General features: G+C 39.8%; 1 protein-coding gene across 2 annotated transcripts in view; it reads left to right on the forward strand.

Annotated features, from left to right (window-relative positions):
• Positions 1 to 22,162, forward strand: part of GRHL1 (grainyhead like transcription factor 1) — a 52,356-nt gene that overhangs the window by 23,042 nt on the left and 7,152 nt on the right. The window contains exons 9-12 of one of the 2 annotated variants that reach the window (XM_038560754.1): positions 9,921 to 10,079; positions 17,752 to 17,839; positions 19,108 to 19,247; positions 20,756 to 20,793. In XM_038560754.1, the coding sequence (XP_038416682.1) occupies positions 9,921 to 10,079; positions 17,752 to 17,839; positions 19,108 to 19,247; positions 20,756 to 20,793 (425 nt within the window). The remainder of the gene's footprint in view (positions 1 to 9,920; positions 10,080 to 17,751; positions 17,840 to 19,107; positions 19,248 to 20,755; positions 20,794 to 22,162) is intronic. The other variant, XM_038560755.1, reaches the window with a different exon arrangement.

The raw sequence follows: 22,162 nt of genomic DNA on the forward strand, positions 1-22,162 counted from the left end.
CACAAATGGCAGTATATAACATTGACGTAGGTAATTAGGCATGCTCTCAGCTCCATATGCTTATGCTTTTCCAAAAGTCTACTGAGTATAATCTGGTTGGCAGGAGCAAAACACCATTCTTTCTTGAAGGATTGTTTTATTTCAATCATTATTGACCAATTTATTTCTAACATCCTTCCAGGAAATTCTAACAAAGTAATTAATCTGTTGCTACTATGTAGAAGAACTAGCTTAAGAAGTCAAGTAAAGGGTTGTACTTTATTAACTATACATTCATTCATTCTTTCATTCAGCATTTATTGTACTTCTCTGTGCAAGAACTGTGAGGGCATAAATAAATGATTCAAACATAAAGCCTGTCCTCAGAAGAGATCATACTGTCTCTGTAATGATACAGGTCATAAGTGAGGTTAAAAAAAAAATGTTGACGATGTCTAAGGAAAAAAAGTACTTTCAACTGAAGGAATCAGAGAAGGCTTATGGCAGAGAATGCTCTTGATGTGATTTTTTGAAAGATTGGACCTGAATATTTTTGCAAAGTCCATTTGATTGGATCTTTTTTTCCTTTTTTCCTTATTTCCCCCTCCTCACAGATTACCTGTTGTGAATTTAAGTGGAAAGGAGGCAACTGGAATAGCTTAGTCTACAGAGGTGCTTTGACATATAGAGGCCTAGACATTGTGTCGAGTAAAAACAAGAGCTGGGACTGGTCTTCTACAACACTCGAATCTAAGAAAGTTGTAGAAAGTACCACGTCCATTAGTATGGCATGAAGCTGCAAGTGAGGGATAACATATTTATTTATCAAATGCAAAATTGTCAGCTACCTGCAATTTCCGTAATATATGGTCACTGTAGATAACATTTTCAAGTGTAAAAGTGGATAAATGCAATGGGAAATCACCTCATAGCTTATGATGTGGCTTTATCTTTTACCTTCTCTCTTTCTCTATTTATCTATAGATATGTATATGGTCAGTGAGCCTTGAAATGTTTATTTAATTATCCATTCAACAGATAATTTATTTTATGTCTAGTATGTGTAAAAAGTTGCTTGACATTCTGCTCTCTACCAAGATGATGTAGGTGTTGAGGTCCACTTGGAGGAAAGTTGTGAACATAAAAAAATCTGTGAACTTGGGCAATAAGTTATGTAAGCGCTATGCCTCAGTTTCCTCATCTGTGAAATGAGGTCACAATAGTACTGATTTTATAGGTTGTTTTGAGGGCCAGAGTCAGGTGCACTGTAAGAATGCAGTAAATATAGCTCAAATATCATGGCAGTGTATTGTTTTATTTGACTACAGTTTAGGAATTTGGGGTCATTCATTTAGTGAACACGTGGTTCATATTGACCAGGCACTGCCAGGGTGCTTTGGGAATGTAAAGATAAGGAAGACATGGCCCAGGTCTCAGAAAACTCAGAATTTAGTGGAAGAGATTGCCACCATAGTAAGTATATTGATAGAAGGAAACATATAGGAATAGAACTTCAGTAGGGTGTCTGCTTCTCTCTCTGTCCCTCCCCTGTGCTTGTGCTCTGTCTCAATAGAGAGAAAGTAAAACATTTTTTTTTAAAAAAGGATCAGAGAAGTGAGATGACACTGTTGATAAAAAGATAGCCAAGCGTTCAGAGCCCAGAATGGGCCAGTAGTCTTGCCAGGTAGGTGTGCAGAACTGAGACTGCTGGACCTTGACTGAGGTCAGAGGTGAGCAGTGGTGAGAGGGTGGTGGGGTGTTATCTCTTTCTTTCTTTAGAGAGAGTATGGATGAGGGGCAGGGGGAGAGGGAGAGTCTCAAGCAGACTCAATGCTGAGTACAGAGGCAGAAATCAGGAGTTGGATGTTAACTGACTGAGCCACCCAGGCGCCCCCATTTTTTCTCTTTTAAAAAGGATACATAGGGGCACCTGGGTAGTTCCGTCTGTTAAGCATCTGCCTTTGGCTCAGGTCAGAATCCCGTTGTCAAAAAAAAAAAAGAATCCCGTTGTCCTGGGATTAAGCCTTGTGTGTCTGGCTCCCTGCTCGGGAGGACCCTGCTTCTCCCTCTCCCTCTACTCCTCCTCCTTCTCGTGTAATCTCTTGCACACACACACACACACACTCTCTCTCTCTCTCTCTCTCAAATAAATAAAATCTTTAAATAAATAATATATATGTTCACATTTGAGAAGTAGTGTAGTAGGGTAGTAGGAAACATGGCTAGAAAGGTAGATTGGTGTCACATATATGGCATCTTGAATGCTGAGGAATTTAGTCCCTATTATGTAGACAGTGGTGAGCTATAGGAAGTGTTTTAGTATGAATGAAAGATTCACAGTGATACTATAGTTGACAATTGCCTAATGTCGAAGCAGTCTCTTTTCATTTCATTATCTGATTTGTAGCCATTTTATTGTTCAGAGGGCTCTTTACTAGAGGTTGGGAGAAAGAAGGGTTAATTTGTGCAAATTGATATTAGCTCTTTTTTTGTTAAGTGTTTTTGTTTGTTTTGTAGGGGGCACTATTGTGTATATTTAAAATTTTGTGAGGATTTGAAGGTTAGGATTTGGAGGTAATATGTGACTTTTTGCATTCCCATGATTTTTCTCTCATTACTGACAGTTAATTCAGGACCATTTTGTAATAGACATTGGGAAAAATACAAAAAAAATGTACTTACTAAACACTGGAAAGCACTTTAAAAATGGGTAGGTAACAGTCTCTGCCATGGAAGGACATAGAGCACTTAGAGTGTACAGAGTGACAGAAGAGTAGAGGTGGCATGTTCAAGGCACTTGTTGATTCCTTTTCCTGACCTAGGTGATTGATGGGGGTATAGAGAGATGGGCTCTTTACTCTAATTGAAGTGCAGAGTCTTGGGTGCAGGGGAGGAGTGGGGGCTACTTACTACTTGCTAAGTAGTAGTAAAATGAGGCTATAACTCTATTTGGGTCATTAGGGGATGCTTCTCAGAGCAGTTCTATCAACTGATGCTGGGTCTTTTTCAATGAGCCACATCAGTAGAGAATGGAATAAAAGTTATTTTAAAGTTGAGGGATAGAGAAAATCCAGATCTCCAAAGTGTAGAAATTCCTGTCAATGATGGGTGAAACTGGAATGGGAGTTTGGAGCTAGATTCTGGATAATTTGAATTCCTTCAGAGGGAGGAGGACCACCGAAAGTGTTCATGATTTTTCTGGCCTCTTTCATTTTCCTGGCTGTCAGGGTGATGTTACACAGATGAGTTCTTGTGACCTCTCACATACTCTGATGAGCCTCACACTTTGTTACTGTTTTAGTTTAAAAATCAGATCTCTTAAGAAGAAAACTTTGTCCAAGCTGTTATGAGGGTGGCTCATATTCTTAGCAAATCTGAAGATTCACATTTTGAAATTTTTTATTCCACTCACTGAATAAACCAAATTATGAAAGTAAAAGAAAATTATCTTCACCATTATAGCAGCAGTGTTATAAAAACATGCAAAATTCTACTCAAATCTCTCAGTGGGGAAAAAATTTAAGACTATATTATTTGGATGTCAGATTCTTATATGTGAATGATAATATAGAACGAGTATTATGGTTATAGTAGATTTTTTTTAAAGGAACAGCCTTTTTGTTGATGAAAAATATCCTAATTAGCGTACTTAAGTCAGCCAATTTCACTCTTTAGCTTCTGACTCAACTACTTAAAATTTTTGTGACTTTTGACTGATAAATTTTAAATGCTTTGTTAACACCTTCTGTGAATTAGGTGGGTGAAAAATATTTTTATAATTTCTCCCCACAAATGAAATTCACCTGTTAAAGCTCATATATCTGACTACTCTCTTTCATATTTTAGCATATTTTACCATATTTTACCAGAATTGTGCCTTGGTTTGCCCAAAAAGAGTGAGTTGGGTCTGTAAAATGTGTCCTCAGTTGCATTCCCTTCACTGGCTGGGAAAATGAACTTCTGGTGGCAGCCTGTGTTTTGAGTTTACTGTTTCCTGGTGTCTTTTGCCCACTCCCTTTTTCCCTTTTGAGGAGTAGCAGTAGAGAGACCAGCTAGCTGTTTGAACAATAGTGCACGGCTGCCGTATGCTTCCTGGAAGAATCATCATAAATTAGTTCAAGATCCAATTTCTTGTTCTGCGCTTGTAAGCATTTGGAATTAAAAAAAAAGCTATACAAGTTAATCCTTTGATAATATAAATCTTTATTTTTGTTGTTTTCCTCACTTTTTAAACTGAGGTTTGAAAACAAAATTAAATCTTTTGAAAAGTTTTAAGTGTGTGAATTCTCAGCCAAGAATGAGGAACTACGTTAGAAAACTGGGCCGGACATTTGAAAAGGAATCTTGCAGAGCATCTTTGACCTGTTGAGCAGTTTTTTTTCTTTTGTGGTTAGTTTTTTTCTCTTCTAATAATTTTGGTTGGAACATTAGATGCTCATCTTGTAAGATTTATGTTTCATTTGTTTGAATAAAAGCAAATGTTTCCTCAAAATCAGTGGCAAGGAAGCATGAAAGCAGAGAAAGGGTCATCACTGCATGTGTTTTTATAGAGGAGTTGAAGGTCTGTAATAATTATCTTAGTTTTTACCTCTTTCCTACCCTCAGAGGAGAGATGCAGTTTTTCTGTAACTGTGTCACAGAAAGTATTTTTCTCTGCAGAGTGACTGTGACCTGAACTTTTGTTTTATCCAGATTTGGGTGACTCAGCCTGTTCTGCTTTTTTGGGGGGCTGCCCATTGGGTAGAACCGACCCCAAGTGTTCACACTGTGAGGAACAGACCTTGCCTGTCTTGTGGCTGCGCCGGGACCTAGAGGGGAGCTCTGCCTCATGTTTCTACACTTGTCCTCTCACGCATTTGGGTGCTACGGATGAAAGATCTGTCACCTTCCTCAATAAGATTCCCGGAAACAGCTTCTCCCTTAAAACTACCCCAGTCCCCTCTGTGAGTGTGGGTATGGATAAAGAATATGGCTCCATGTGTGAGTGACAGCGAGAGGTCCTTCTTAGGAAGTCACTTGTGTGCTAAGTGGAAATATTGAATGACAGAAAGGGAAATGATACTTCCTTGCTGTTAACTTACAGTGCGATGATGTAAGGGTAAATTATTGTTTGAGCACCTTAGGGAAGGGTTTGTTTAGATCAGGGCTCAGCAAACTGCAGCTCTCTGCAAACTCTTGGCCAGCCAGCTGCTGTTTATGTAAGTCAGGTTTTATTGAAATACCACCGCATCACTTGTCTACTTATTGTCTGTGGCTACTTTTGCACTGTTACTGTGGGGTTTATTGTGTTGCACATCATCATCCATGAAGGCTGAAACGCCATTGGGTCCTTTTATAGAAAAAGTCAGCCGTCTCCTGGTTTAGGTAAATAAATGACAGCTGCATCGTATATATGTTTGCATTATACTTCCTCTCAGCCATATTTATTCACTACTCTCTCTGCATTTTCCATCTTTGGTCAAAAACATACATGTTAAGCATGTGCTGTGCGCCAGGCACCAGAACAAACAGGATTGAAGGAACATTCTGTCTCCAGGGTTTTGCAGCTTGGTGGGATGACACCGTAGGTCACCCAAACACACGGTTCACCCCCTGCGAAAATTAAATGTCCTGTGAGGAATAAACAGAAGCATAGATTGGTAGATTTTTATTAGGTGTTTTTTTTATTTTCTGGTCACTATCTTATGAAGTATGAATTCTTGAGGAAAATTTGCATCGTGTTACTGAATAGTAAGGTTGAGCAGACCCTTTAATCTTTATCTTTCCTTTGGTTAAATGAATATTATTATTTGATAGGGCTGTACCTCTTAACATTCTTTAAATGAAAAAACTTGATAGGATACCTATAAATACATGTAAGAATATCTGAATTCTTTAAAGAAAGGAAACTGAGAGAGCTCATTTTAATCACTTCAAAGTTTGGGAGCTAAAGGAGATGTTTGGTGGATCAAAGTACAAGTATATAGAAGATTAATAAGATTAATCACCTGACAGCAGTGGCTTTTATCCTGACTGGTCACTGGAATTGCCTAGGGAGCACCCAAGAAGGCCTTGTGTCTGGAACCCACCCAGGCCAATGAGAGCAGAACCTCTAGATGTGGCTTTACTGTCTCTAGTAAGGGCTGATGTTCTTTGGGTAATTCTCATTGAGTCAGGGGTATGAAGCAACCAGCTTCCCAGGCAGTGCTGATGCTCCTGGCGCCATGCTTTATGAATCTCTGCTTTATAAGATTCTTAATTCTATGTGAGTAGTTCGTGTTGTTACTGGAAATGGAAACTTTACATGGTTCTTTTAAAATAATATGATTTGTAAAAAAAAATTGATAAATGTATTATACAAAATTATTGTCACTAATAAATACAGAGTTAGGGATAAAGGATTCATAATCTTTTAATATAAATGTAATAATAGGACTCAAGAGTTAGAAGTGATCTAGACCCCATCTAATTCAACCTGCATTTAACAGGTAAGGACCTTTTCCATGGTCACAGCTCATTAGTGATGGAGCTAAAACTCTGATGCTTCCATTTTCAGACCAAAGCCTTTCCTGTTGACCACTGATGCATGATACATAAGGCATCTTGGACCCTTGCTAGTTTTTGGTTGAAGCTTAAACTAGCAAATATGTCCCCTTCACTGGTAGCAGCACGTACCCATGACTGTCCTGTTTGTTCTTGCTGTGGAGCCTGCTACAAGAGGCTTCATGAGCACTGCCTTCATTTCTCTCCTGCAGGTCTTTGGCCACTGTCCTCTGTGTACTTCATGTCCCTGGCTGGCATGTTTATATCGCACATCTTGTTCACTTTATTGGTGTGTTTATGTATTTATCTAGACAAGGTGGTGTTTTTTAATGTTGAGTTAGAAATGCTGTAAACTTTCTTTGTTGCATTTAGAAACAGTGCCAAGTTTGGAAAGAATTGATTTTAAAAATAGGAGAAGAACATGTTTAAGAAACCGATTGTAAATAATCCTGGGTAATAGGGTAACATCTCTCCGAAGACTCCATGTTTATACTGATCCTAGGATTTGGTTCCTGCTTATTTTTGCTTTGAATAGAAACTCGACACTGGGAAGCAAGGGGAGGTTAGGTTTTAGGTTGGATTACCATGAAATCCTCTTGTAAATGGAATATCACTTTGGGTCAGAGACTTCCTGGAATTGTTGAGGGTTAAGTGTAACTTTCCCAGGCTGCTGTTTTTGAGTCATAAATTGAGCCACGTGGCCTTGAATGATAGAGAAAAATTTAGCTTTCTCATTTGGTTGTAAAATGAAAAATATGATGATTTGGTTACTTGATATGCTTAGTTTGCATGGACTACTGTGTGTTGGCCTTTCTTTTTGTCTTGTGCCTGTTTATCTTTTGTCTGTTTCATAACCTACCTCCTTAACCCAGATTTGTAAGTTGTATATGAAGTGTTTCTTAACAGCATACTGTTGACCATTGGACAGTACTGCAGAGGCCCACTTATATGTTGGTCTTTTCCAATAAATGGAAAATTTTTTTGAGATTTGTAACACTTTGAAAAAAGTTGTAGATGAACTGCGTAGCCTAGAGATAACTGAGAAAGTTAAGAAAAAGGTATTGTAAAAATAGAGTTTAGAATATGTATAACTTACAGAACATGTGTTAATTGGCAATGTTATTGGGAAGGCTTCTGGTCAACAGGCCACTAGTTAAGTTTCAGAGGAGTCAAAAGTTATATGTGGATTTTTGGCTCTTGGTGGGGGGCAAGCAGTTGGTACTCCTAACCCTTGCATTGTTCTAGGGTCAACAGTATAGGAAAAGATTTAAAGTCAAAGCACAAAGTTTCTGTAATGGATTTGAAATGTATACGTGCCACTTTTTGCCTGTATATTAGGTTTCGGTATTTTTAAAAATGAAAGCATTTTGTTTATTTCCTGAAAATGGGTTAACTGGAAAGAAAAATCATAGTGGGCTAGAAAAGGTAGCCCTAGACCCAGCACTGTGCTAAAAGTGTTGAGATAGCTTCCACGTGACGAATATGGACCTAGCCTTACAATATTTGCAGTCTAGTCAGGTAAATAAAACATAAAACATGTAAAAATGGCAAACCATTCCCCGTAGTGAAAAAAAGTGATTAGGGTAAAAAATTGATTTGGGAAAGACAGATTGCAGGGCATAAAGGGGGGGAAGTTGTGGATATGAATTCCAGCCCTTCGCCTTCTACCTTGGCACAGTTTTTTTTTTTTTTAAATCTCTCTGGGCTTCACCCATAAAAGGATTAACACTGTCTCTCAAGGTTGTGAAATGAGATCATGTGTATAAAGCAGGTGCCCAGTGCCGGTATGGAACCCTAAGTATGCACTGCTGTGGCATCTACAACACAGGTTGGGGTGAATGGAAACTCTCTGTGGAGATGGCTCCAGAGCTGGACCTCTGCAGATGTGGGGACGCAGAGAGGACATGCGGGGTGACTTGGACTGGGACAGGACGGACACAGTAGGAGGGAGAAGGACAAGGATAAAGACGAGAGGCAGGAGTGAGCAGTAAAATGTGTTCTTAGGGGCCATGAGTAGACTGGCCTGAGTGGAGAGCTAATGCAGGGACAGGGTAAGGGATGACTTTTCAGTCTGTTCATGTGGACGAGTTCTCAGTCATTGTAGGGTGTTTGGGTCTTTTCCTTCTTGGAAATAGCATATAGACTAGATCAAGAATAAAACCCCTGTGTTTCAGTATTTGCAAACCTTCTAGAGAGCGTTTTTTGTCGTTATGGTTACAGTTTTCTTACCTGTCCACCCCCTTCTCTTTACCTACATTCTTAGAAGCTCCCCTACCCCAGCTTTTCTGGCTTAAACTTCTCCCTGTGTCTGGGTCTTGGTTCAGCCAGTGGCACCCCACACTACTTGTGGTAGATCTGTTCTCGGTTGTTGGGGCTTAGGGGTTGTTGGCCATTGGACCAGAAGGAATCCAGCGGGAGGGTCTTGGCTGGTCTATGAAAGGCACTGATTTTTACAACTGTAATTCCAATAGTCCCCACTGTGTGGTGCTCACGCATCAGAAATAAATTACAAAGCTCAATGGTTGAAAGGGAGCTCTTGTACATTGATTGTGACCTTGTGTGGCGAGGTTAAAATCCATAATCACAAAAAAAGAGGGAAATGGGGTGACAAAACATGAGAGACTCCTCTAACTCTGGGAAACGAACAAAGGGTTGTGGAAGGGGAGGCTGGCGGGAGGATGGGGTAACTGGGTGACAGGCACTGAGGGGAGCACTTGATGGGATGAGCACTGGGTGTTACATGTTGGCAAATCGAAATTCAATTAAAAAGAAAGAGGGAAATGGAGCATGTTTTTTTTTGTTTTTTGTTTTTGTTTTTTTTTTGCTGTACAAAGATTCACTTGGGTTTCTCCTAACAACTTACTTTAATAATGTCAGTAATGCCTCTTTAATAACATGCCACTTTTAATAATGTGACTCACTGAGTTCATAAATTCCAGAATACTGGGGCATGCTTTGGTTGCTACAGTTATCCTTAGAGGTAGTGTAGACATAAATGGAGGCAGGTTCCCAGAGTTTGTACTAAGCTATAAAACATCTCTGTATCTCTGTGCTATTGGTAACATTGGTAAAAATGACATCAAGAAAGACAACTGGACTCTTCCATAGTCTGATGCTAAGTAAATATTCTAGAAGGGAAAATCAACAGGTTCAAAGCTGCTATTTTTTTACCTTTAAATAAAGTCTGCCATTCCTATGACCAGAAGTAGTTTTAAAATAAGCCCTTCATTTAAAAAAAAAAAAAAGTTGTTGTTGTTGTAGTTTTTTTTTTTTTTTTTTTTTTTTTTTTTTTGAGTGAGCAGCTGAGCTCTTATTTAGAACATATTTGAGTAATTTTGGGGATGTTGGTATTTTTACAAGCTGTGCTAAGGTTGACTGTTGCTGCCTATTGTTTATAATACCTTTTTTTTCCTTTTCAGGTTTTCATCTCTGTGAACTGCTTAAGCACAGATTTCTCTTCTCAGAAAGGCGTGAAGGGGTTGCCTCTTAATATTCAAATTGACACCTATAGTTATAACAACCGTAGCAATAAGCCTGTGCATCGGGCATACTGCCAGATAAAAGTCTTCTGTGATAAGGTAAGCTTGTCAGATTGGGTAGGGACAGTAAGAATAAAGCATGTGAGATATACTCTTCCTCATGGAGAATGACCAAGAGTCTTTTTCATATTTAAGTTTGATATAAATGTATTGCTGATAAAATATGAAATAGCTTATTTAAAGTTAGAAATTATTGTTTTAGCCATGCATAGACACGTTATACAGGGGAGGGAAAAAAAATCTTGTTTTAACTGAAAAATTTGAAGGGCCAATGAATCCATTCTGTTGGGCATGTCTGATAGAATCCGGGTGGCGCACATGGAATACGTGTGGGGCTATGCTCAGTCCTGGGTGGCCCCTCTGCTTACTGAGACTTGTAGGCAGGGGCTGCAGTAGCTCTGGAGCTTTGTGTCTGAGGGCTCCATGTGAATGATGACTGTAAAGGGCTGTCCTTTAACTAGCTTACCTCCCTCTGGGCTTTTGGTAAATTGTCAGCCAGCTCACTGAATCAGATGAGATTCAGATTCGTCTCTAGAGTAGCAGGTAGGCAAGAAGAGAAAGTATAAGCCTAAACGAATTCAATGTCATCTCTTTTATCTGGAGAAGAATTGGTTACTTTGCCAGGTGCAGAGCCAGGGGCCCAGCTGGAATGAACTGCAGACAGCAGCTAGTAGGCCCACTGTGTCTCGAAGATTGGAGACTGTATTCTCCTCAAGAACTCAGCAGCAGCCCCAGAGAAACAAGTGCTCCAATGAAATAAGACTGAGGCGACTTTAACTTTTCTTACTTAGGAAATACTGGACCATATTTTTGGCCAGTCCCTTCTTTTTATCCTGTTTAAAAAACAGCCCTCTCTGTTATTAAGATTTCTAGAAGGTACTAGAAAACTGGAAGTGTACGTGCTATCAGAGGTCTGCTGTCCTGATTTTCACACTGGGGACCAGAACATAGTATGTGGCCTCAGTGGAGCAGCCTGAGACCTTCTGAGTTCAGAAAGCCTTCTTTTTTTTTTTTTTTTTAATTTATGATAGTCACAGAGAGAGAGAGAGAGAGGCAGAGACACAGGCAGAGGGAGAAGCAGGCTCCATGCACTGGGAGCCCGATGTGGGATTCGATCCCGGGTCTCCAGGATCGCGCCCTGGGCCAAAGGCAGGCGCCAAACCGCTGCGCCACCCAGGGATCCCCAGAAAGCCTTCTGATACACCCAGATTCAGTAACATTTATTGAGTACCGTGTGCCTGGTAATGTGCTAGGCTGTATTCATTTTCTGTTGTTGCAGTTTTCAGAATACCACAAACTTAGTGGCTCAAACAACACACTTTTATTATTGAATGGTTCTAGAGGTCAGAAGTCTGAGATCTTGCTGGACTAAAATCAAGCTGTTAGAGGGCCACATCTCATTTTGGAGTCTCTGGAGGAGAATCAGTTTCTCTGCTTTTGTACTTTCTAGAGGCACTCACATTCCTTGGCTTGTGGCCCCTTCCACCTTCAGAGCCAGGAGCCTTACATTACATCCCTCTGGCACTGCTCCCATTGCCACATCTCCTCATCTGGCTCTTTTGCTTTTAAGGACCCCTGCCATTATCCTTGGCTGACACAGATGATCTCGGACACTTGCCCTCTTGGAATGCCAGCTGATTAGCCCCCTTATGTCTCCTTTGCTGTGTGAGCTCACATATTCACAGGTTTTGAGGATTTGGGTGTGGATAGCTTCAGGGACTGTTCGTCTACCCAGCACAGCACTCTCCACATACATTGCATTTGACAAATGACGAGTCACATCAAATGGGGAGCAGGGATTCCTCACTCTCAGATTTCTTTCCTTCACACCACATTCCTTTTTTGAGCCAGAAGAAGAGATACAAACTGTAACCCCCAATTTTTAATTTTTTGATTCAACAGGCATAAAGTTATTCTATTTAATTCCCAAGTGCCTACTCTCTTTATAATATATCTTTCCGGACTGTAACAGTTTGTGGACTGATTCCGGTCCATGGATCAAACACTTAGAATATTGGCTGTATTAAATGATGTCAGCATGAATCAGCACGAACTGGAGTTTTCTATATCTGATGGCAAAAGCTGTATAAGCAGTTTTGCAGAGCAGGAACAGTATCAATACATGATCTTAAATAAAATTTGGTTTTAATGAGAGACTTTTTGAGGGAAGCTCCTGTATTGGTAGCTGATTTAGAAAATGAAGCAGAGGGAAAGTTTCATGAATTTTACAAAGTTATTAATCAGTGGTTGTACAAAATTTACAAACCAGTTTTTTGTTTTGTGAATGTGTGCTAATGTATACTGGTGAAGCAGAAAGCCTTTTCTTCAGAGTTGCAAAACTGAGTGTGGTTTGGGGTGACACCTGACTTCATCTTCTGGAGTTGCTGCTTGCCTCCTCACCTGTTCATTTAGATCCCATGTCGTAGGAGCGTGTTATCCAAGGTCGCACATATGATGTCCACTGTGCAGGCCAGTCACTATTTTCTCATAATGTGTGTAAGCTCTGGACTGTTGTAAAAAGGAAATCATACAACACCGTGGTATTGTAGAAACCTGGTAGAAACCAGGCATCTTCACCTAAGAGTGCTTTGTGTGGCCTATCTAGATGCCCACATACCCTCAGCCTCCAAAGGCATGGCTTTCTTTTTAAGGCCCCTAAAAATATTGCTGACCCATTTTTTATTCCTTTTTTGCTGGAGCAGAGATCATCTCAGGGATGACAATTGTTGGTCTCTTTTCCCCTTTTGCAGCCCTTATGGCACACAGCAGTGGTGTGTCATATAATCACAGGGGGTTAGGGGACATGGGAGGTAAACTTACATCCTGTTTTCATCCTTGGGTTTTAATCTCAGAGCTGTTATGGGTTGATATAAAACTCTGCATGGGAGGAAAATATTATATATTGCTGTGTATAATTAATTTTCAAAGTCCTTGACTCTTTGAACCACATGAAACTCCTCTGTGACCTCACACCCACTCTTGATTCTTGTATATCTTGTTTTTGTTTTTAAGATTTTATTTCTTCATGAGAGACAGAGGCAGGCAGAGACACAGGCAGAGGGAGAAGCAGGCTCCATGCAGGGAGCCTGATGTGGGACTTGATCCTGGGTTTCCAGGATCACACCCTGGGCTGAAGGGAGCGCTAAACCACTGAGCCACCCGGGCTGCCCTCGTACATCTTGTTTTAACTTCTGTCGTCCCTTATGACTGTGATTGCTTTTGGTGTTCTGGATTGTCTGGTGCTACCTCTTCTCTGTGGAATATCCCACCTGCCTCCTTGATGCTCTCCTTTCTGAGATTTGACTTACCTGTTATTTGGTGCCCGTCAATTCATTTTTCTGTGTTTGCTCTTAAAACTCTCATATCTTATGAGTCTGGTCCACATCCACAATAAGAAACTAGAAATAAGACATCTTTTGGTATCCTTCAGAGGTATTTACGTTGTTTTTCTCTCCTAAGAAGAAGGGTTTTTTTTGTTTTTTGTTTTTATTTTTTTTTAAGAAGAAGGTTTTACCAGTACTTTATTATGAATCGGTCGACTGGTTTAATAAATGGAACTTTGTCTTAATGCAGAAGCAGCAGCAGTTTAACACTTTTTCAGAGAAAACGGGAACAAGAATTGGATCTCTAACCAATGGAAATTTGGTGACTTTTCTTTCTGTGGGCTTATATATATCTGTATATCTAGGGTTCATTCTTTTTTTTTTTTTTTTAGGGTTCATTCTTATACAGAAAAAAGTCATTGACCTTTATTTCCTGCAGATAGCTTTCTCCATCTGAGTAATATCCACTGTGGCTATAATCAGGAACGGATGTCATAGATTAACTTTTTAGGTCACTGCCTAAAAAGGTGAGGTGATGGAGCAAGATCAGCCTTTTTTAGTTGTTGAGAGAGAGAGATAGAGCAGAAAAGTGTGAATAAATGGCTCTCTGTAATCTCACAGGACGTCCTTTCACATTTCTTGCAGGGTCTACTGCTGATGAATTCTTTTAGCTTTTTTATGTCTGAAAACTATTTCACCTCTGATTTTGAAAGATCTTTTTGCTGGGTATAAAATTCTGGCTGACTACTTTTTCCTTCAATGTTTGAAAGACATAACTCTGCTGTTGTCAGGCTTACTTTTGGGGGGAGGGTAAGATTTTATTTATGTATTAATTTATTGAAAAAGAGCATGACTAGGGGAGGAGCAGAGACAGCAGGAGAGAGAATCTCAGGCAGACTCCCCACTGAGTGCAAAGCCTGATGTGGGGCTCGATCTCACGACCCTGAGACCATGACCTGAGCCAAAATTGAGAGTCAGATGCTTAACTGATGGAGCCATGCAGGCGCCCCAAGCTTCCATTTCTAGTGATATATCTGCCATCATCATCTTTGTTCTTCTGTATCTCATGTGTCTATTTTTCTATGACTCTTTTTAGATTTTCTCTTTTTGCTGGTTTTCAACAATTTGATGTGTCTCTTTAAGTGTCTTGTACTTAGAGTTTATTGAGCTGCATGTTCTGAGTTTAGTATTCAACCTATTTGAACATTTTTCAGGCATTGTTTCCTGAAACATGGCTGTTCTTTCATTCTCTTTTGGGAATGCTAGTTATACATGTACTTGTATGGCTGCTTAAAGTCCCCACAAGCTCACTGATGCTCTTTACTTTCTTTCTTTTCTTTTTTCTTTTTTCTTTTCTTTTTCTTTTCTTTTTTTTTTTCTGCTCTTCACTTTCTAGGATTACTTTTTCTCTGTGTGTTTCATTTTGGATAGTTCCTGTTGTAATGTCCTAAAGTTCATCAGTGTTTCTGTTCACCCTGTTTAAACTGCTGTTAATCCCATCCAGAGTATTTTTCATCTCAGACATTGTAATTTTTGTCTCTGGAAGATCAATTTGGGTCTGTTTTACATCTTTTGTGTCTTAATATGTGTTTTTTTCCACTAACTTTTTGAACATATGGAATACAGTTATAATAACCATGTTAATGTCTTTGCCTGAATTCTGTGTCATTTCTGGGTTGGTTTCAGTGGTTTGGTATCCTCATACATTCATGTTTTCCTGCTTCTTTCTTTACTTGCCCAGTAACCTAATGAGATAGACATTGTGAGTTTTATGTTGTCTAGTTCTAGGTGGTTTTATAATCTTATGAATCTTCTTGAGCTTTGTCCTGAGAGAGCTAGTGAAGTTGTGAGGTTACTTGGAAACATTTTGATCCTTTCAAGTCTTACTTCTACAGTCTGATAGGTGAGTCTGGTATAGTGCTCAGTATCAGCTCATTATTCTCCACTACTGAGTTGAGGTTTTCCTGACTGTTCTACCAATTACCCTGGGGATTTGAAGTTTTTCCAGTGGAAGAGGCACTATTTTCCCTGTGTGAGTTTCAGTCACTGTCCTCTAGTCTTTTCTGAGGGCTTTCCCTCAACCTTAGGGGGACCAACCTTATACCTGTTTCTTTCTCAGTACTATACTGACTACTCAGGGGGACCATCCAAAGATCTCTGGGGTTGTTTCTCATGTAACTCTTTCTGCATTGCTACTTCGTCCTGCTTCCATGATCTGTCTGGATTTTCTTTTTTTTTTTTTAAATTATATTATTTCAATATAGATTAATTTCTTTAATTTTTTTTTAAATATTTTTTTCTTTATTTATTTATGATAGTCACACAGAGAGAGAGAGAGAGAGAGAGGCAGAGACATAGGCAGAGGGAGAAGCAGGCTCCATGCACCGGGAGCCCGATGTGGGATTCGATCCCGGGTCTCTAGGATCGCGCCCTGGGCCAAAGGCAGGCGCCAAACCGCTGCGCCACCCAGGGATCCCTGTCTGGATTTTCAACTCATTTCTCTATCCAGGGAACCTGGATGGAGCAGATCTCTGGACATCCCTCCCTGTGCTACAGCCTGGGAATTGTGAAGGCAGTCAGCCCCTGAAGAGCTCACATCTTGCTTTTTTCCTCTCTCTCATGGATCCCTGTTCTTTGTTGCCTGGTGGCCTTAACCTTAAAAATCCTCATGCATCTGTCTGTTTTATATTGAAGTTGTTTCAGGGTAGAGGCTGAGTCTGGTCCTTGATAGTCCAGTCCCATCTTTACAGAAGCACAAGTTCTTTATTCTTTATGGATGTAGCTGATAAATATGGAGGGGAATGTCTTAGTTTTTTTTTTTTTTTCATTTTTTTTCTAATGTCTTAGTTTTTAAAACTACCTTCCAAATGAAGTAATTGTTAGACTGTTGGAAAGAATTGAGAGAGATACAGACCAACTATATGGTAATGGGTGGGAGATTGGGGATATCAACCTGTTTTTCTGTGTCAAGAATATGGTGTTTGCATCAGCATAACAGAGCAATCTGTATAAAAGCAGGTTGTAGGGGATCCCTGGGTGGCTCAGCGGTTTGGTGCCTGCCTTTGACCCAGGGCATGATCCTAGAGTCCCAGGATCAAGTCCCGCATCGGGTTCCCAGCATGGAGCCTGCGTCTCCCTCTGCCTGTGTCTCTGCCTCTCTCTCTCTCTATCATGAATAAAATAAAATTAAAACATCTTTTAAAAAAAAAAAAAAAAAGCAGGTTGTATGTTTACCAATATGTTAGTATATTTACACCTTCTATAAGAGGCAGAAGGTGGTTTGTATTCTGTTTTTCAAAATGTGGTTTTATTATATTTATTATATAATAGTGCCAAGATATGTGGGATGATTTTTATTGCTTCACTTTGATATCAGGGAGTTTATTTGCAGAAAAACAAGTTACTTGTTCATACTTAACTGGGTAACTTTGTGAAGAAACCTGTACTACCCAGAAAAAAAATCCCAACAGGTGAAACAAAATGATTAATAGTTATATTTTTATTATACTTGATTATAGGTCATATAGTATGGTTTTTTATTTTTGTGGGTTCAATTGCAAGGCACTGCCATTCTTTGTATAGTTGATATATATTGTGTACATATGTTCTCTTAATAGGATTGGGAGTATACTTTTTTCTCTTTTAAATGATTATTCAGATTTCTACTTAAATATTAGCTTTTGGGAGTTATAGTTGGTCATTTTTGTCAGTTGATTGATGCCAAGTCCTTGGACAGAATCTTAGTTTTCAGCGATAACATTGCCCATATAGGAAAGTACACTCAAAGCAGGTTCAACTTCTCTACTAGACAAAGGGAACAGCCACTCATGTTTTTGAAGGCAGTGTAGTACATTAGCAGATTTTCTCAGCTTTTCATTTAACCTGATCACATCCATTGTTGAGGGGAGTTTTGCTTTCGTTTTTTAAGTAAATGTTATTTCCCTATGATTTCACATATTTAAGTGTAGTTTTAAGAACGGGCTTTTTAGGGGCACCTGGGTGGCTCAGTTGGTTAAGCATCTGACTCTTGAATTTGGCTCAGGTCATGATCCTCAGGGTTGTGAGATTGATCCCCAAGTACAGCTCTGCTCTCGGCATAGAGCCTGCTTAAGAATCTCTCTCTCAAAAAAAAAAAAAAAAAGAATCTCTCTTCCTCCCTTTACCCCTTTCCCCTTCCACTCTTTAAAGAAAGCTGGGGGGTTGGGAATGGAAAAAAAAAAAAAAAACATGGACTTTTAGAGGCAACTACTATGATAAGTTCCATAAATATCATAATTAAGGGAATTCATCTCCAAAGGGGAGATCTTTTTCCCCCATTAGATAAGAATGAACTATTTTAAAGAGAATTAGTTAAATAGAGTTGTGCCTTGTCTTCTCTTGACATATAGGGAGCTGAAAGGAAAATCAGGGATGAAGAACGAAAACAAAGCAAAAGAAAAGGCAAGTGTACTGACCCCAGCTCCCAGTTGAATGCCTGTAAGTAGAAATGTTTCCACCAAGTGTTTCAGACCTTTCCATTCAGAATGGTGACTAGAGTTTTCACGTAAAAGATACAGTAGTAGATACTTAATGTGTGAGGTGCTAGCATTCCTTCCTTTACCAGTGGCAAAATCAGATGAATGGCTGATCTAAGAAATTTTCTTGGGGAACTACAGAAAAGGATTCTTGAGTTTTTCCGGAGTTCAGACTATTTTGGCTCTTAGCTTTAGTTTGGGATACTGATTCCAGTCCTGAAAAATAACATATCCTCTAGTCTGAATAACTGATGATAAAATTGGGACTTGTCTAGATTTTTAAGAATAATAATAATGCTCTTGAGACTTTAGGATATCTTACTTCTAAATGAGTGCAGTTTTCTTATGTATAGTATTCTAATGTTTCAGAATCTGTAGGGCTCTCCTGTTTGGACATTTCATCAGGAAAGCTTTGTTTCTTTATTTTTTTTTTTTTTTATGTGACCAGTACTCATATTCACAAAATCCTGTATCTCCCAGCTTTAAGGGGGAAGAATGCCATGCTGTTCAGTGTGGCAGTAGTATTTCATCTGTGGTATGTGGGCTGCTAGTATCTGGCTCAGCAGACATTTGCTCTGCAGCCCAGCACGTTAGGTTCTCCAACTAGCATCAAAGTACGGACTCCCAATATCACTTCAGAGAGAGCTAACCAGGAGAGTTCATCACTGAGGACTTCAGGGCAAATGACAGGAGAAAGAGGAGTCTATAATTTAATAAAAAGCCTAGACAGTCACGCTTACTATGATCCTCTCTGAGGTTAAGTTGTGAGGTTAAGTTGGAAATATAAAGGTGTATGTTCTCAAGGTGAAGAGTACATTGCTGTTAGAATATGAATTATTTAATCAGGGGGTAGCAAAGGTGAAATTAGTTCTGAATGATGTTTATACAGTTATAAGTCTTAGCCTTTCAGACAAAAATGAAATATGCTTTGCCTCTGTTCCACATTTTCTGTGTATGTTTAAAAATAGCCTTTTTTCATTTTGCTAAGATGTTTGGTTGATTTTAGTATAAATACAAGCAGCATATTTCTTCACATGAACTGTGATGTTCCTCTTAGTTTAGGCAACATGACCTGTACCTTATATAGTGCTACAATTTAAGTTTCTTAAATTTGAAGAGAATTTAAATTCTATGAAGAGAATTCTAAATTCTAAATCTCTATGGCCTGCATCCATTATGTATATGTAAGTGGTTGACTATGGTGTTTTCTTTTTTTTTTTTTTTTTCCAGTTTCTGATGTTAAAGTGCCACTGCTTCCATCTCACAAACGAATGGATATCACGGTTTTCAAGCCCTTTATTGATCTTGATACTCAGCCTGTCCTCTTCATTCCGGATGTGCACTTTGCCAACCTTCAGCGGGGTACTCACGTAGGTAACCAGGACCCCAGGGTGGCTGCAAGGGAGTCTTTGACATTCATGGTAAACAGAAACCAAAATTTAGTGAGGTTTGACCAGTGTTATGGGTCACTTTGGAATACTCAGTTGGGGTGACATGCTGTCCTTGCAGTAAACTAGGTATAAGCATTATTGCTGAAAATGAAGTACCGAACCTTTCAACCTCACTATGTATGTATGTATGTATTTATGTCTTAGTTCATTTTCAAAATGCTAGAATAGTAATATAGTTTAGAGTCTGAATCTGTGATCTTGTGGATTTACCTCACATGGTTCTGAGCAGGAGGGAAAAGCCAGAGGAATACTTAGGGTAGGTCACTTTAACATCAGAAAGAACATCCGAAGGCTCTTTTCATGGTTCCAGTTACTGAATCATAGTTGGCACATAGATGGCCCTATCTTGGCAATTAATGTAAAAGTTCACAACTAGCCGTGCCTGCTTTGAGCAGAAGCTTAGTACAGATAGCAGCTTGGATAGAGTGGAGCATATTTATGCAGAGCTTTCTATGCAGAGCTCAAAAATATATGAAGATAGTCTGCCATACACAGATTTATACGGGTTAATGATTTTTTTACAGTTCTTGGGGTTGGGAGGGTATTGCCAATGTATCCAGTTTCTTTTCCTTTTTTTTTTTTTTTTAAGATTTATTTATTTATTTGAGAGAGACAGCACACATGTGAGTCAGGGGAAGGGCAGAGGGAGAGAGACTCTCAAGCAGACTCGTCACTGAATGCAGAGCCCTACATAGGGCTCTGTCTCACAACCCTGAGATCATGGTCTGAGCCGAAGTCAGGAGTCATACACTTAATCGACTGAGGCACCCCAACCATGTATCCAGTTTCTAATGAGAAGCTTTGGGGTATGCAGGGATCAGTGAACTTTTCCTGTAAAGGCTCAGATAGTAAATATTTTAGGCTTTTGGAGTTACATAGTATCTGTTGTGACTCTTCACTCTGCCATTGTAGTGCCTAAACACCCATAAACAACCTGCCAGTGAATGAGTGTGGTTATATTCCAATAAATATTTATATAAATAGGCGTTGGGCCATACTTGGCTCATGGGCCCTCGTTTGCCAACTCCTGCTTTAGAGTTCAAGATACCTGTAAGAATCTGGTTACTGAAAAACAAGACTAAGGGATTTTGTACTGGACTAGACAAATTCAAAAATTTCTTTTTTAAGATTTTATTTTATTTATTCATGAGAGAGAGAGAGAGAGAAGGAGGGAGGGAGGGAGAGGCAGAGACGCTACACAGGCAGAGGGAGAAGCAGGCTCCATGCAGGGAGCCCGATGTGGGACTTGATCCTGGGACTCCAGGATCACACCTTGAGTTGAAGGCAGGCGCTAAACTGCTGAGCCACCCAGGGATCCCTAAAATTGTTTTCATTTTAGAAATAAGTTACTTACGGTTTGAAATATTTTGAGCATATGCTAGAAAAGCAATCTGTTCTTTGTTTTTTTTCTCTTTTTTTGGTCTTAGGTCCTTCCTATTGCCTCAGAAGAATTGGAGGGTGAAGGGTAAGGTTTATGTTTTATTTTATTTTAATAAATTCTTTTAAACAGTCTCAAACTTACAGAAAAATTCCAAGTACAATACAAAGAACTCATTTTTTTCGAGCCATTTGAAAGTAAGCTGCAGACTCAGTGACCATCATTCCTAAACAGTTTAGTGTGTATTTCCTAAAAAGGATGACAGTCTCCTACATAACAAAGCCAGGATATTAACAAGATGTTGGTATCTGTCAGTCCTCACATCCCATTCAAGTTTTGACAGTTGTTCCAAAAACGTCCTTTATGGCAGAAACGGATCCAGTTCAGACTCACACCGTGTAGATAGTTGTCTCTTTAATCTCCTTCAGTCTGGAACAGTCTCAATGTCTCCTTGACTTTCCTGACCTAATACTTTTGAAGATTACAAGTCACTTGCTTTGTGAATGTCCTTCAGTTTGGGTCTATTTGTTGTTTTCTCGTGATTAGATTCAGGTAATTATGCATCTTGGCAGGAATGTCGTGGACATAATGCTGCGTTCTCAGTGTGTCCTGTCAGGTGGCATAATTTTGACTTACCTCCTGCTAATGCTGTTCACTTTGATCACTTGATCAAGGTGGTGTCTCCCAGGCCTCTCCACTGCGAGGGCACTTGTCCTCCTCTTGTAAGAAGTGGTCTGCGGGGAGGTGCTTTGTAAGCTTTGTAAAAATCTCATTCTTCATCAGACTTTCAAGTTACTCATTTTTTTCTTTATTATCCGTATGGACTCATAGTGTCCAGCTTTACTCCTGTTGCAAATCATAGCTATCATTTGCTCAAATTGTCCCCGAGGGTCAGCGGAGTCCTTCAAGTTGTTCCTGAGTCCCTTTGGGGTGCTCCCCTCCCTCTTGAGCACTCCATCGCATTCAGGCACAGTGTCTTCCAGGGACTTGTGCTTTCCCTTCCCCAACCTGAGGATCAGCTTCTTCTCCAAGAAATCCTGGTTCCTTTTGGAATAGGAACCCGGCCCTGGGTGTGCTCCTTGCTGTGGAGGTGCTGCTGCCCCTGACATGTGGGTACCCCTCTCCCCGGCCCATGTGGGCCCTGACTGCCCACACCGGCAGCCACCCTTATCAGTGCTCCACCATGTTGAGGGGTCGATCCCATCTTTGGGACTCCCCTTTCAGACCTGTGTTACATAGGGAGCCTTTTCTCTGAAGGCCATGCTCCTCTGTGCGCTCAGACATTGCCTACAGGTGCTTTCATGGGAGGCCTGGTATGTGCTGGAAACTCAGACAGACAGTATTTTAAGGCCCAGCCTCTATTCTTGAAGTGATTGTTCTGCTCACAACCAAGCACTCACTTTCTTCATTTTCACTTACTATACTAGTCTCTTGCTCACCCACACTGAACCCCCTC

Source organism: Canis lupus, chromosome 17 (assembly GCF_011100685.1).
Source record: "Canis lupus familiaris isolate Mischka breed German Shepherd chromosome 17, alternate assembly UU_Cfam_GSD_1.0, whole genome shotgun sequence".
Taxonomy (NCBI): Eukaryota; Metazoa; Chordata; class Mammalia; order Carnivora; family Canidae; genus Canis; species Canis lupus.